Here is a 14,612-nt window from a genome sequence, read left to right on the forward strand (position 1 = left end):
TCAATTTCACAAATAAATAGAAACAGGTTCTCCTCAGTCCTCAATACTGCCAAGTCAGCAGTGGCAGGTTATAGTGCAGAAAGCACAGCTTCTCTGCATTTTCTCCAGAAAGAGAGCTCCGTCTGTCCTCATAAATGTTCCCAACAGTACTGAAAACCCTCTCACTTGGGACAAAGGAAGGTGGGGAGCAGAGGTATCTCCTTGCCAGTAGAGACAGTCCCTTAAAGCAGCCACTGTTTTGGCTCCACCACTCAAGAGGTGCAGGGCGCTCCAGTTCCAGTGAATAATAAATAAATAGCAATAGCTGGCTGTGTGTGTAGCTTAATAATAATAATGTTTGTTGCTCCTCTTTCTTTTCCTGTCATTGCTAGGCGTCACAGAAGGGTGTTTGGCTTTTAGGTGGTTAACATACCAGCTATAGATTTGTGGTAGTTTAATTGCACTGCACATATTATACACTTAACAGTGTTTTCATTTACTTTGTCAAAGTATTTCCATGCAGAACTTCTCTTCGCGTTCTTGTAGCACAGATTTCCCCAGATCTGCAGAATTCCAGCAATCCCATTGGTGGAGCCGTGCAGATCTGCACAGACCTGCGAAATCTGCGCTATGCAAACGGGACCATTATTAAGTTATGTTCTAGTTTAGCCAATCATGGACAAGAAATAACTCCCACCTTCCCATCAATCTTCATTACCGCTACATAGAGAGTACAGACTTTACAATAAAATCTTTTTTTTTTTTAATTATTATTATTATTTTTAATCACTTTAATGTTGGATTCTCTTGTCGATAGTGGCCATCGTTAACGAATAGTCAATTGTTTTGTCAACATGCGTGGGGTATTGACCAATGGCAAGGACGTTACTATGGCTAGAGATTTTTATTTTTTTCCCCAATCACAGACTGTGCCTTTACGACTATCTAGCCCTCTGTGAGCCCAGATACTGCTGATAAGAACGCAGGAGTCAGGTTACACGCGTGCATGTATAGTATTTATTTCTTAGCAGACGTCCTAATCCAGGGCGATGTATAATACTTATAAGACAGTATTTGAGTGGAAAATGTGATGTCCAGTCAACAAACATCAGTCTTCATCAAAGATTTAGTGATTTAATTTACTTGTCAATAAAAATGTGCTTCAAAGCCATAATATACGGTAATCTTCAGTCTTGACGAGAATAAACACTAACGAAAACCATGGATACTCAAATGCAGCACAGCTTTCAAAAATACTTTGTTAGTTTAAAGGGTTTTAGAAAAACATTTATAATGGTTTATAAGCCCTACGTTTCTCTTTTTTTTTCACCATGGCGCCGCTGTGCATGAGAATCACTTTAGCTACCAGTGGGAAATTAAAACAGTTTTAAAAATCTATACGGTGGTAAATACACATAATAGCTACCATAAAAACACATAAACATGCATTTATTTTTTGTCTGAAGTCTGACAAAGGATTTTATGGTAATTTGGAAAATAAATAAGTCTCACTGTTCAATGGGTCGAATGGCCTCCTCTCGTTTGTGAACTTTCTTAATGTACTAATTACAATTGATACTGTTCAAATTCATTCGAAATGAGAAGTGTCCATCTGGAAAGGGCTGCCAGGTGGGGCATTTTTTACAACATCTACTGAAAGGGTTAAACTATCAATTTGCCTTGCTATCTGTCACTCTTTCGTGACTCAGTTATAATGTTATTGACAGGGAATAGTAAATTATATGGCCAATATTTTATGAACTTTTCAACATTGTAATTCACGAACTAGTAAGCAATTTACCGTAAAGTCAGCAGTCTCTTCAGAACCCTGGATCCTCTGCTCTTCTGTTCTGCTTGAATCTACATGCTGCATGGTAGGGTTGCAACAAACCCAAAACGAGGTAGACTTACAACAACCAATCAAAGAGCAAGGGCAGTGCGGCTGCGGCATCAGCACTTGATGAACAAAAATATAGAATGCGTCCATGAAATATGAATCTTTATTGGTGCCGATACCGATATTTCTGAAAAAGGCAAATATCAGCCGATAATATCGGTGCACCGATATATCGGTGGGGAACTAGTAATATTGTCATCAAATCAAATGTAATTAATTTCCATAGGCTTGTTTAGAAACATTAAACATTTGGAGAGAATAAAGAGTTGGGTTTGTTTGCCAGAACTGTGAAACTTGTGCCTTAATGTTCAGAGCAACATCTCAGTCAAAAGACCTTTGACAGTAAGACCAGCTGAAGAATTCGATTACAAGGTATTGTACAGGTTATTGATTTTGAAAGTTGCTTGGTAACTTAATCTGGAGGTGGCATCCCTTTATGAAGAGAAGTAACAATGTGGAAAGACACTGTATGGTTTAGGTTCGTACATTGAAATATACACAGGGCTCACACTGTAAAGAAGAAGGTTTTACTGCTGATTTTATTGCAAGAATGTTGTCACGGACTCCATTATCCTCCCAGCATGCAGCTGACTGCAGTAGTTCAGGCCTCTGTGTCCAGTAGCGAGATGACAAATCTGTTGGTGAGGAATGTAAGGAGCCTCCGTTACATCAGTGTATCTCTGCAGGGTCTGCGCACTCTCTCATTAAGCTCTAGCCAGCCAGTGAGTAAATGCCTGTTCGACTACAGCCTTGAAGGATTAAAACTCCCATTCCCAGAATAATATCAAATTAAATTCCGCAGGGTGAACAAGAACGGCCTTGTTTTCGTTTTCTCATATGCTGTAATGAGCAGCCTGCCACCACAATGATCGAGCTCGTTCAACTGGAAGATATCTCAAAATGGCATCCATGAATGATACTCACTGCAATTGGTAACCACCCCAGCCCCCCTTTGCTGGGTACTCAGGCAAATCTGATGAAACCTCCTTGTTCATAACTAGTGGCTAAAGGCAGGGAATGGTTTTGAAAATTGGTGTTGGTATTATTGGTATCAGTATTTTTCTGTAGTATTATTATTTGGTGGATACTCTAACTGTCAGAATCTCTTGTTTTGCATACTCCCAAAGACATCTGCAGGGTTACTTCATTAGCAGTGTAACATTCAGCTCCTACAACATGTATTAAATACTGTTAATAATAGGAACTGTCCCTATTGAACTCATCTGAATTGTGTATTGTCAAAGCACATTGCTCAGTCTGTTGATTTAAGAGTCAGCATTACATTATGAATGTATTGCACTTGTATTTAATCACTTTGAGTATCATCTTGATCTTAAATATGCTCTTGAATCAAAAGGTCTGTTAATACCCCTGGTGGCAAGAAATAGTTAAATGGCATGCATGCAGATGTACAGTAGCTAATTATTTTGCAATTGTCAAGATGCATTTTGCAAAGAAATGGGGGTGTTTTATGAAGGAATAATTACAGTTGTATCTGATTTGCATCCAATTATTAATTATGAGATGTATTTTTGATTGTTGTTTTCCCCCATATAATCTTTTAATGAAAGATAATTCAAGAAATGAAATTTAAATTAAAATCTGCATATTATTTTAACGAACATTTGTTAGCTTTGTGCTTTGTGCTAAATCCTTTTGTTCATGTTTTTTGTGTGTGTTTCAATCAAATTTAATTGATCTCGAAATTAGGCAAATAATGACAAATCTCACCACCATTCTCATCACACCAGAACTGGAACATATTTCCTGTGTACCGTAGGTCTTTGACATCTACAGGATGAGTTCTTGTTTTCACGCTTTGCATGTGTAGCTCAGTAGTATGGAACCACAGGTATTGTATTGGGATTGTTATTGTAACACTCCCCAGTGTAAGAGAGGGAATATCTCACATCAGCTCTTCGTGTCATAGTAACCTCTACTAAGCAGGAGCCTCTGGTAAAAAAATAAATGGGGTTTACCCAAGTCCCCCAGGGTTCAGGATCTCTGTAGCATCCATTGATTAGGCGAAGTGGATGGAAGGAACATACTGCAAGGTACTTGAAATTAGAGGACACTTTTCTGCATGCATCCTCTTTTTGCTCAATTGTTGTTCTGAGGGCAATGCGAAGGGTAAGGGCAGACCGGAGAATCCACACTGTGGAGACCGTGTAGGAATACTAAGCAAAGAGTCCAGTAATGACCACCATTGTTTCTCCTTTTTCTTCCTACAGTTCCCGGCAAACCAGCTATGTCTGTCCAGCAGACTTCAGAGAACGCAGCCCTGGTCAGGTGGCAGCCAGTCAGCCAGCCTGGGTTGGAGGTCCAGGGGTACCGGCTTCAGTTTGGCCGTAAAGACATCACCCCGCTCGCTGCTCTGGAGTTCACAGCTCAGGAGCTGGAGTACACTGTCAGCAACGTGCATAGGGGTGCCACATATATCTTCAAGCTCTCTGCCAAGAGCCGCTCAGGTTTTGGAGAGGAGGCCTCAGAGGAGCTTAGTGTACCTGAGGAGGTCCCGAAAGGGTACCCTCAAATCACTGAGGGCTTCAACGTTACTTGCTGCTCGGTGGAGTTCTCCTGGCTCCCTCCGGTGCTGGCGGAGAGAAATGGAGTGATCACACAGTACACAGTGGCTTACAAAGAGTCAGGGAACCCAAATAACCCCAGCGAAGTGACTCTCCCAGCCTCCCAGTCCAGCTTGACTCTTAACAGCCTGAGCCCCAACTCAGCTTACGATGTGAAAATCCGAGCACACACCAGTGTAGGTCCAGGGCCCTTCAGCCCCCCGATCCAGTATCGGACAGTGGCGTTTGAGACAGGTAGGGTTTGCTTATTTCTTTCTTAAGGGGAACCTGGAAACTGATTTACAAAAACACAAAACAAAATGCTGGGGAGACTCACTTCACTAACTAAAAAAGGTAAAAGTCAGTACCGAGTTAAGCTATTGAAAGGATGCACATTGATCATAAGGTAAGTGTTAACTTGCAAGACACCTCTTCTCCTGCCCCTCGCAGCACACTCGTTTATTACTACCTCACCACTACCCCCACACCCCAGTTGCTAAGGTAGGGTTTATTTGTTGGTCACTTCCAATTTGTTTGTTTTTCTACTTTTAAAGTGTCAGGCATGGCATCCCAAGATGCACTGCTAACAGTTGTGAGCATGCTCTGTTTTTTGGTCTGTCCTGTCTTTGCTGTTGTGTCTATTTTGGCAGTGCCCATCCCAGTATGCTTTTTCCAGGTCTACAGGAAAAAAATATATTTGGAGTAGTGGATTCTTTTTTAACATAAATTTCAGATTTTTATTGCAAGAATTGAACCAAAATTTTCAGAGTACAAATGTGATTGGAGAGGTGCTTCCAAATGGAATGCAACACTTTCAGAAATGTCCTTCATGGGTCCGTGTTCATAAGTTCTGTCGTCTGTGTTTAATCTACTGCCGATTGCCCCCCTCACAGTGAACCAACGAGTCCTCTCACGGAAAACCTGCAAATCTTGAGGAAAAGCTAAGAGTCGCCAAAAAAAACTAAATAACACAAGGGAGACTTACCGAAATAATGATTGTATCTTTCTTCTTTCTTGGCCTTGGGGACCTCTGCATCACCTAACTTTCCTTCTGTTTTTGTGTGTGTTTTTTTCTTGGCAGATGTCCCAAAAAATTTCAGAGTAAAGCTGGTCACCAAGACATCAATCTTGCTTACCTGGGAGTTTCCAGAGAGCAGATACACTTATCGGTGCACAGTAAGTTCAAGGGCAGCGTGAGAATCTCTCGGAGTCACGCTTGATTAGCTGAGTTCTGCTAAATCCTTGTTTGCCTGGAGAATTCAATTTAATTCATTATAATTTTATATTTTATTAGATTGAGTACAACAGGCAAAAACTGGAAGTGGATGCCAGGGTTACAAAGGCATTGATCACCAACTTACGGCCCAACACAACTTATGACTTCAAGATGACCAGCCAAGAGGACAACATAGGTGGCCTGAGACACAAAGTACAGGCTAAAACCGCCCCCTCCATCCTGGTCAATAAGCCTGTGATTGACAACAATCGAGACAGTGAAAGAACCCTCACTATCATGTTCCCCTCCCTGGAAAACAGAGACATGGTCAAGTAAGAATCATCCAATTGCCGATGATATTTGTGCATTTTTCTTAATAATAAATATCCCATGTGTCTCTGCTTGTTTGACACTGGTAAGATCAATAATTGTCAGATTGAGACCTGTGCCAAATCTCAGTGGAACTCACCCTCCATTCGCAGATGAAAAACATGGCACTTGATCGAGGGGTTTATGTTGTGTAGAACAAAAATACATTCTTGTGAATTGTAGTTTTGTGGCTCATGGGTGAGTCAAGGTTTGTGTCATGGCATTTTCAATACAGTCCTTGTACTATACAGATGTATTTTTTATAGTCATTTAATTATAGGTAGGGATATGTTTGCTTTTGTATTGTAAGCCAGGATCGTCACGCTTCAAGATTGTGCTGCAGCTGAGGAAATTAAGTAATCCACAGAAAAAAATAATAATAATGTAACACTAACTGTTAGAGAAGAAAAACCTTCCTTCTCTGAAGGTGCATAGCATAATAATTTGGAATATAAATGTAAAACTGTAAATACAGTGAGGGAAAAAAGTATTTGATCCCCTGCTGATTTTGTATGTTTGCCCACTGACAAAGAAATTATCAGTCTAAAATTGTAATGGTAGGTGTATTTTAACAGTGAGAGACAGAATAACAAAAAAAAAAAACGCATTTCAAAAAAGTTATAAATTGATTTGCATGTTAATGAGGGAAATAAGTATTTGATCCCCAATCAATCAGCAAGATTTCTGGCTCACAGGTATCTTTTATACAGGTAACGAACTGAGATTAGGAGCACTCTCTTAAAGGGAGTGCTCCTAATCTCAGCTCGTTACCTGTATAAAAAACACCTGTCCACAGACGCAATCAATCAATCAGATTCCAAACTCTCCACCATGGCCAAGACCAAAGAGCTGTCCAAGGATGTCAGGGACAAGATTGTAGACCTACACAAGGCTGGAATGGGCTACAAGACCATGGCCAAGCAGCTTGGTGAGAAGGTGACAACAGTTGGTGCGATTATTCGCAAATGGAAGAAACACAAAATAACTGTCAGTCTCCCTCGCCCTGGGGCTCCATGCAAGATCTCACCTTGTGGAGTTTCAATGATCATGAGAACGGTGAGGAATCAGCCCAGAACTACACGGGAGGATCTTGTAAATGATCTCAAGGCAGCTGGGACCATAGTCACCAAGAAAACGATTGGTAACACACTACGCCGTGAAGGACTGAAATCCTGCAGCGCCCACAAGGCTCCCCTGCTCAAGAAAGCACATATACAGGCCCGTCTGAAGTTTGCCAATGAACATCTGAACTGGGTTAAAGTGTTGTCGTCAGATGAGACCAAAATCAAGCTCTTTGGCATCAACTCAACTCGCCGTATTTGGAGGAGGAAGAATGCTGCCTATGACCCCAAGAACACCATCCCCACCGTCAAACATGGAGGTGGAAACATTATGCTCTGGGGGTGTTTTTCTGCTAGGGGACAACTGCACTGCATCAAAGGGACAATGGACGGGGCCATGTACCATCAAATCTTGGGTGAGAACCTCCTTCCCTCAGCCAGGGCATTGAAAATGGGTCGTGAATGGGTATTCCAGCATGACAATGACCCAAAACACACAGCCAAGGCAACAAAGGAGTGGCTCAAGAAGAAGCACATTAAGGTCCTGCAGTGGCCTAGCCAGTCTCCAGACCTTAATCCCATAGAAAATCTGTGGAGGGAGCTGAAGGTTCGAGTTGCCAAACATCAGCCTCGAAACCTTAATGACTTGGAGAGGATCTGCAAAGAGGAGTGGGACAAAATCCCTCCTGAGATGTGTGCAAACCTGGTGGCCAACTACAAGAAACATCTGACCTCTGTGATTGCCAACAAGGGTTTTGCCACCAAGTACTAAGTCGAAGGGGTCAAATACTTATTTCCCTCATTAACATGCAAATCAATTTATAACTTTTTTGAAATGCGTTTTTCTGAATTTTTATATTGTTATTCTGTCTCTCACTGTTAAAATACACCTACCATTAAAATTATAGACTGATCATTTCTTTGTCAGTGGGCAAACGTACAAAATCAGCAGGGGATCAAATACTTTTTTCCCCCACTGTATGTCAGTTAAGTGGTATCAGTTTTCACTTTGATTGTACTCAATGTTCAGTAGGTATAAAAGAGAAACATGTTTAATTGAAATAGGGCCACTTTCCACCGTGTTAAATTACCTCTACAGCCCTATTGAATTATCTTTCTTGTCTTTTCACTTAAATAAACAAAGCATGTTTCTTGGCCTACTGAGGGCTTCCATACAATACAGTCAAAACACATTGAAGCAGTTGTTCTTGAATGGAACTTCTAAATGATCTCAAGTCTGTATCAATTCATCAACCACACTGGGCACAGCTGGAAAGGTTCTATTAATATAATTAATTGGAATGTGATTTTTAAAACATCTACTGGAATTAATTATTGAATAGAATTGTTATGTTTTCATACTGTTTTTTGTAAATGAATACATGCTCCACCCTCCTATATGGAACAAATGTATATTTTAAATGTTAAAAATGTAATCCTTATATTTTTCATATACCAAAATTGGCCTCTTTTTGCAATTACTTACATTGTATTCTTTTATTTATATATCCTGTTGTATAAGTTGAAAATATACAGTGCAGGTTAATTTCTACAATATATAACCTATACATATCAAATAAATATACAATAGTCATAGGAAGTGTTCACCCCCATTGTATGTTTTCACAGTTGTTGCAAATTGAAATTTTCCCTTTGATTTATACAACCTACTGAACACTTTGAAGAGGCAATATTTAGTTTTATTGTGAAACAACAGTTAATGAAATACAAAAAACCTGAAGTGTCTTGGTTAGATATGTATTCACCCCCCTGAGTCAATACTTTGGCAGCAATTGCAGCTGTGAGACTTTTGGGTTAAATCTCTACACAGTTTGCACATCTTGTCCAATATTTGCCATTCTTCTTAGTAAAATTGTTGGTAAAATAAAGTTGGATGGATATTGTTGGTGGACAACAATCTTCAAGATTTGCCAATCTTCAAGTGTGGCCAGATATATATATATATATATATATATATATATATATATATATATATATATATATATAATTTTTTCTTTTTTTTTGGGACCACAGAATCTTTTGACAAATCTTTTTGCAAATTTAATACTATTTTATTGAATTTAGTATTTTCTTTTCATCAATAAAAACAATTCGATTTTTAATACTTATGATTAAAAACATTGACATATCAATCCTTAAAATCACTTAAAAAATTTTAAAATCTTTGTGATTTTAACAAAACTAAAACAATTAACTTTAAAATAAACGTGCTCAAATCAAATAAACAAAACGTGATAAAAGCAAAAAATTGCACACCAACAAAAGAGTCAGATACATTGAAAATAACTGAAAATGCATTGAACAAATTAAAAAAACAATTAAAAAGGAAAAAATAAAAAACAAACAAAAAAAGTCCAATGCATTTTAAATTAAACCCAAAACGGTCAATGTATCTGACAACAAAATATAACAAAACTATACCTAAAAAACCCTAAACAATGTGATTTAAAAACAACTAAATCTTTAAAAACAATTAAGATTCATTATTTAAAATCTTCTTTTAAAAACAATCATTCTTAAAATCTTTAAAAGATCTTTAAAAGATCTTGGACTCGGGCTCCAGCAGGGGGAACTAACCGTCCCCGGAGGTGGGTCCCATCATGGGATCCTGAGCTCCCCCAGATCTTGTATGCGCCAGTTCTTAAAGGCTTCCTCCTTGCCCCTCTGATGGACCTCCAGATTGACGTAGTCTTTTACAAACACCATGCCCCTCCGCGCGATGACGATCGGGTCCAGCTCCTGCTTATTAAACAAACAGATGTTCCGTCCCTCCCACAGTGCCTGCTTCACTGCGCAGACGACACGCCACCAGCACCTCAGGGTTGATGTTGAAATTCCACTTGCCGGACCGTATAGGATCTGCTGGGCGGTCGCCCGCGCAGGAACGGCGAACCTGTGGAGGAACAGAGAAAACAGGAGCCAGACCCTGTGGGCGGAGGGGCACTCACTAAAGATGTGAGCCTCCGTCTCCTTCCCCAAGCAACCCTTATAGGGGCAGGTGTCATAAGGAGCTATGCCCCTTCTGTGCATGAACACTCGGGTGGGGAGACACCGACTCACAGCCATCCAGGAGACATCTTTCTGCGTGTTCGTGAGGCAAACGTGCGTAGCGTTAGCCCAGATAAACCGGCAGGTTTCGGGAGGGAAATCTTCTATCCGGCTGGTCTCCTGGGCAGATCTCATCTGACTACAGATGGTCTTATAATCCCAGGAGGCCAGCACGACTTTGTGGAGGCCTACTTCGAGCGCGAAGGCTCGGAGCGCCCTGTAGAACGGCGGGGGATCCCACGAGTGCGGCCTGGTGTTGTCCATGGCGCAGAGGCCGAATGGTCTCAGGCTGCTGGCAAAATAAAAGCGGTTCATGAAACTCACTTTCTTGCCAGCAGCCTGGATGTTCTTGACCACATAGGCCAGCCCCTGCGCCTTTATCAGCCGCACAACGTCCGGGACCCCCCTGCCTCCATCCAGGGTACCCTTCACCATCTGCACTCTTTTCAGCCTCTCCATTTTGCTCCCCCAGACAAACCGAAATATAATTCGGGTCACTAGTTTTGCGATAACCTTGTCTGGGGGGAAGATCATTCCTACGTAGAGGAGTATCGGGAAGAGGATGGCCTTTACGACCAGCACCTTACCAGCCATCGTCAAGGTCCTTGTGCTCCAGCCGTGGATCTTCCTTTGGACCTTTGCTATGGCCTCCTCCCAGCTCCGGGTGCCCGTGTTGGTCCCGTCGATCGTGATCCCCAGAACCTTGATAAACGGCTTCACAGGGAACACGGTCGGCGGGCCCCGGCCGACAGGCCATGCCCTGGAGAGGTAGACCTCGCTCTTGGCCTTGTTCACAGCGGCCCCCGTCGCCCTGCAGAAGCCGTCCAGCAGTTCCTCGACCCTGGCCACGGACGGAGCGTCCGTGCAGACCACGGCCACGTCGTCCATATAGGCCAGGGCCTTCAGTTGCTCTCCGCCGGAACCCGGGAGATGGAAACCTGTCACCCGGACGTCCCGGCGGATCGCCTGCATGAACGGCTCCAAGCAGAGGACGTACAGCAGGGCCGACAGGGGACAACCCTGCCGGACCCCCGACCTGACCGGAAATGGTTCGGTCAGGTGGCGGTTCACAAGGACCCTGCTGCTTAGGCCGCTGTAGATGATCTTCACCCACTTCCTCAGGCCAAGAGCGAGACCCATCCTCTCCATAACGAGCTGCAGGTATTCGTGGCCCACTCTGTCGAAGGCTTTCTCCTGGTCCAAGCTGATTAGGACCAGGGGAAGCCCTCTCTCGTTCGAGTAGGCCACGACATCCCTGAGCAGCATGGCGTTGTCGGCCGCCGATCTCCCCCGGGCACCACAGACCTGGTCGGGACCCACGACTTGAGGGAGTGGCCGCTGCAGCCGGAGCGTCAGTGCTTTGGCCAGTATCTTGTAGTCGGTGCACAGGAGGCTGACTGGCCGCCAGTTCCTCAGATCTTTTGGGTCTCCCTTCTTGTGAAGAAGGGAGAGGATACTTTTCTTCATCGAAGGGGCCAATCTGCCCTCTCTGTACATCGACCCCAGGACCTGGCCCAGATCTTCCTTAAGCACCTCCCAAAAGATCTTATAGAACTCAGCAGGGATCCCATCGGGACCCGGTGTCCTTCCAGAGTTAAGACTCTTTATCACCTGGGAGAGTTCAGTGGTGGTGATCTCTGGATCCTCCTCCTCCTCCTCGTCCCCCTCATTGCGGGACTCCAACAGGGACAGAAAGTGATGGATCAGATTTTGATCCACCACCTTCTGGTCGTACAACTCCCTGTAGAAATCCCGCACCACTGTCTCAACAGCCTCTCTGCCCTCCACCTCTTGCCCCGAGGAGTCGATCATGGAGGACATTGCAGGCCGCCTCTCTTTCGTTTTTTTGAAGAAGAAGCGGCTGCATTTCTCATCGTCCTCCATGATGCGGACCCTGGAAAGGACCTTGATCTTTTCTTGCTCCTCCCGATAGAGAGCGGAGAGACTCAGTTTGACCCGGGCCACCTCCTCAGCTAGGTCGAAGCCTCTGAGCTGTAAAAGACTCAGGCGCTGGAGGCGGGCGTTTAGATGGGAATATCTCGCCCGCCTCTCGCGAGCTTTCCGTTTCCCCAGCTGAATGAAGTAGCCCTTGGTTCTTTTCTTCATCATCTCCCACCACTCTATGGGAGAATCAAAAAGGTCCTTCAGGGTCCTCCACTCCTCGAGGCGTCTGCTAAAGGTCTTAATCACACGAGGGTCATCGAGCAGAGAGCAAATTTAAAGTGGGATTTTACCTGGGCTTTTTTCAGAAATGGCTTCCTTCTTGCCACACTTACCATACAGGTCAGATTTATGGAGAACCTGAGCTACTGTTGACAAATGGAGAGCTTCTCCCATTTCAGCCATGGAACATTGTAGGTCTTTAAGGTTCATCATTGGCCTCTTGTTGTCTTCTCTGACCAATGAACAACTTCTTACCCAGCTGCTCAGTTCAGGAGGATGGCCTGCTCTGGGTGGTGCTGTATACCTTCCACTTCTTAATGATTGACTTGATATTCAATACCTTTGAAATCTTTTATACCCCTCCCCTGATCTGTGCCTTGCCACAAATTTATCCCAGAGTTGTTTTGAAAGCTTGTTGATCTTCATGGTAGTATCTTTGCTTTTAATGCACTATCCAACTGTGGGACCTTACAGAGACGGGTGTATTCATTCTTTAAACATAGTCATTACTTTTATCGGACATAGATGGACTCCATTCATCTTATTGTGTTAATTCTGAAGCGAAATGGTTGTACCTGAGCATATTTAGGAGTGTTATAGCAAAGGGGATGACAAATATCAGGTTTAGATTTTTCATAAAATAAGAGGCCAATTTAGGCATATGAAAAATATACAGATCACACATTTCTACTATCTATTAAACATATATATCTGTACCATATGGGCCCTTTAAACATAAAATAGACAGATATACAGAAAACTAAGAGTAATGTCTTGCTCCTACAGAAAACTAAGAGTAATGTCTTGCTCCTTGTTTTCACTCAGTTCAGTTATGCATTAATAAACAAGTAACCAGTTGCATGGGTTCTGCTTGAAACATTCTGGTAGGTTTCTGCTAGTACCTTCAACTATTTGTATTGGGTCAATCACTGGGATCTCGGTTCTGTCCCATGGTATGTTTTCATCATTGAAGTTGATTTTAAAATGAATAGGTGTGATGGTGACCCAACATTGCTCTTTTGCAGGAATGTCTATGTGGTAGTTGTCCCCTTGAAGAAAGTGCGTGGGCTGATTGTCAGGCACTGGAAAAACCCAGATGAAATGGATCTTGAAGAGGTGGGTATACTTGCAGCTGGATAACAGGGTTTAGCTGGTTATTGTAGCGGGGGCCAATGACATATCACCATGTTTGTAAAATGAAAAGCAAGTCATACAGCAGGAAGACCAATCTCATTGGCAGTACTTGGCAGTGATGGATCAGTGTCACTTGGCCTTTGCATTCAAAATTAACAGCATTGCCTTAATTCTGAGTTACCACCCAGCATAGTGTGCATGCAAGAGATGAAACCAATATGCTCCTGACATTATCCTCCCTTTTTATGTAATGGTGAACCCCTTAACAGATTATTTTGTTAATATCATTATATGTTTTTGAACAGGGTGGCACTGACATTAATACATGATTTTAAATAATATACATATTTACATACATAATGTACATATTTATGTAGAAATGTCTGTAGAATGTGTATATTTATATAAAGAAAATGGTAAGTCTAGAATAGATTAAAATATGTTTTCTTAGCTTAACATTTATGGCATTTCCTCCTTTGCCTCATTTTGGCTGTAAAGCCAGATTAATTTAATTTTAGAGGCAATTGTTTACAACAGGACTGAGCAGAATAGCCTCCCTTCATTCTTCTCTCTGTCGTTCAGCTCCTTAAGGACATCAACCAGCGCCAGCGACACAGGCGGAGCATGCGGCATCTTCGACAGCTTGACATTCAGAAGCCCTACATTGCCGCCTGCTTCAAGCCCACATCACTTCCCTCCTACTTCACAGTAGGAAACCAGATGGATTACAATGGCTATGAAAACAGAGCCCTGGAGCCTGGACAGGAATATGTCTTCTTCCTTCTGGCAGAGCTTAATGTGACCACAGTGGTGAGCACAATTCACCCCGCGTTTGTTCCAACATTGCCAGTTCGTAATTAATAATGCATTTGTGTCTGTGTAGATTCAAGGAAATATGTTGATCTCTTTATATATGAATTGCTTATGTAGTCTCTTGCCTGTGGTTTATTTGTGCACTTTACCTTTTATGATCAGCTTCAGTAGGACCAAGTAAACAGCAGGTTGTATGCGTATGAACAAAGCGATTATCTGCTGTTCAGCCAATAATTGAGGCAACGGGGTGAGGAGAGAGGAAAGGAAAGGGTGGCAGGTTTTCAGCGGCTTGAGGAAAGGAGAATAGCAGGAAGAGAAATGTGTTGGTTCTTTTTTTGAGATAGTAA

At 42.5% G+C, this 14,612-nt stretch overlaps 1 protein-coding gene across 8 annotated transcripts in view; it reads left to right on the forward strand.

Annotated features, from left to right (window-relative positions):
* Positions 1 to 14,612, forward strand: part of ptprsa (protein tyrosine phosphatase receptor type Sa) — a 319,426-nt gene that overhangs the window by 247,311 nt on the left and 57,503 nt on the right. For 5 of the 8 annotated variants that reach the window (XM_066696343.1, XM_066696342.1, XM_066696344.1 and 2 more), the window contains 5 exons: positions 4,108 to 4,695; positions 5,522 to 5,616; positions 5,735 to 5,988; positions 13,344 to 13,434; positions 14,035 to 14,262. In XM_066696343.1, coding sequence (XP_066552440.1) covers positions 4,108 to 4,695; positions 5,522 to 5,616; positions 5,735 to 5,988; positions 13,344 to 13,434; positions 14,035 to 14,262 — 1,256 coding nt within the window. The remainder of the gene's footprint in view (positions 1 to 4,107; positions 4,696 to 5,521; positions 5,617 to 5,734; positions 5,989 to 13,343; positions 13,435 to 14,034; positions 14,263 to 14,612) is intronic. The other 3 variants (XM_066696347.1, XM_066696349.1, XM_066696348.1) reach the window with 1 other exon arrangement.

This window comes from Amia ocellicauda, chromosome 22 (assembly GCF_036373705.1).
Source record: "Amia ocellicauda isolate fAmiCal2 chromosome 22, fAmiCal2.hap1, whole genome shotgun sequence".
In the NCBI taxonomy this organism is placed as follows: domain Eukaryota; kingdom Metazoa; phylum Chordata; class Actinopteri; order Amiiformes; family Amiidae; genus Amia; species Amia ocellicauda.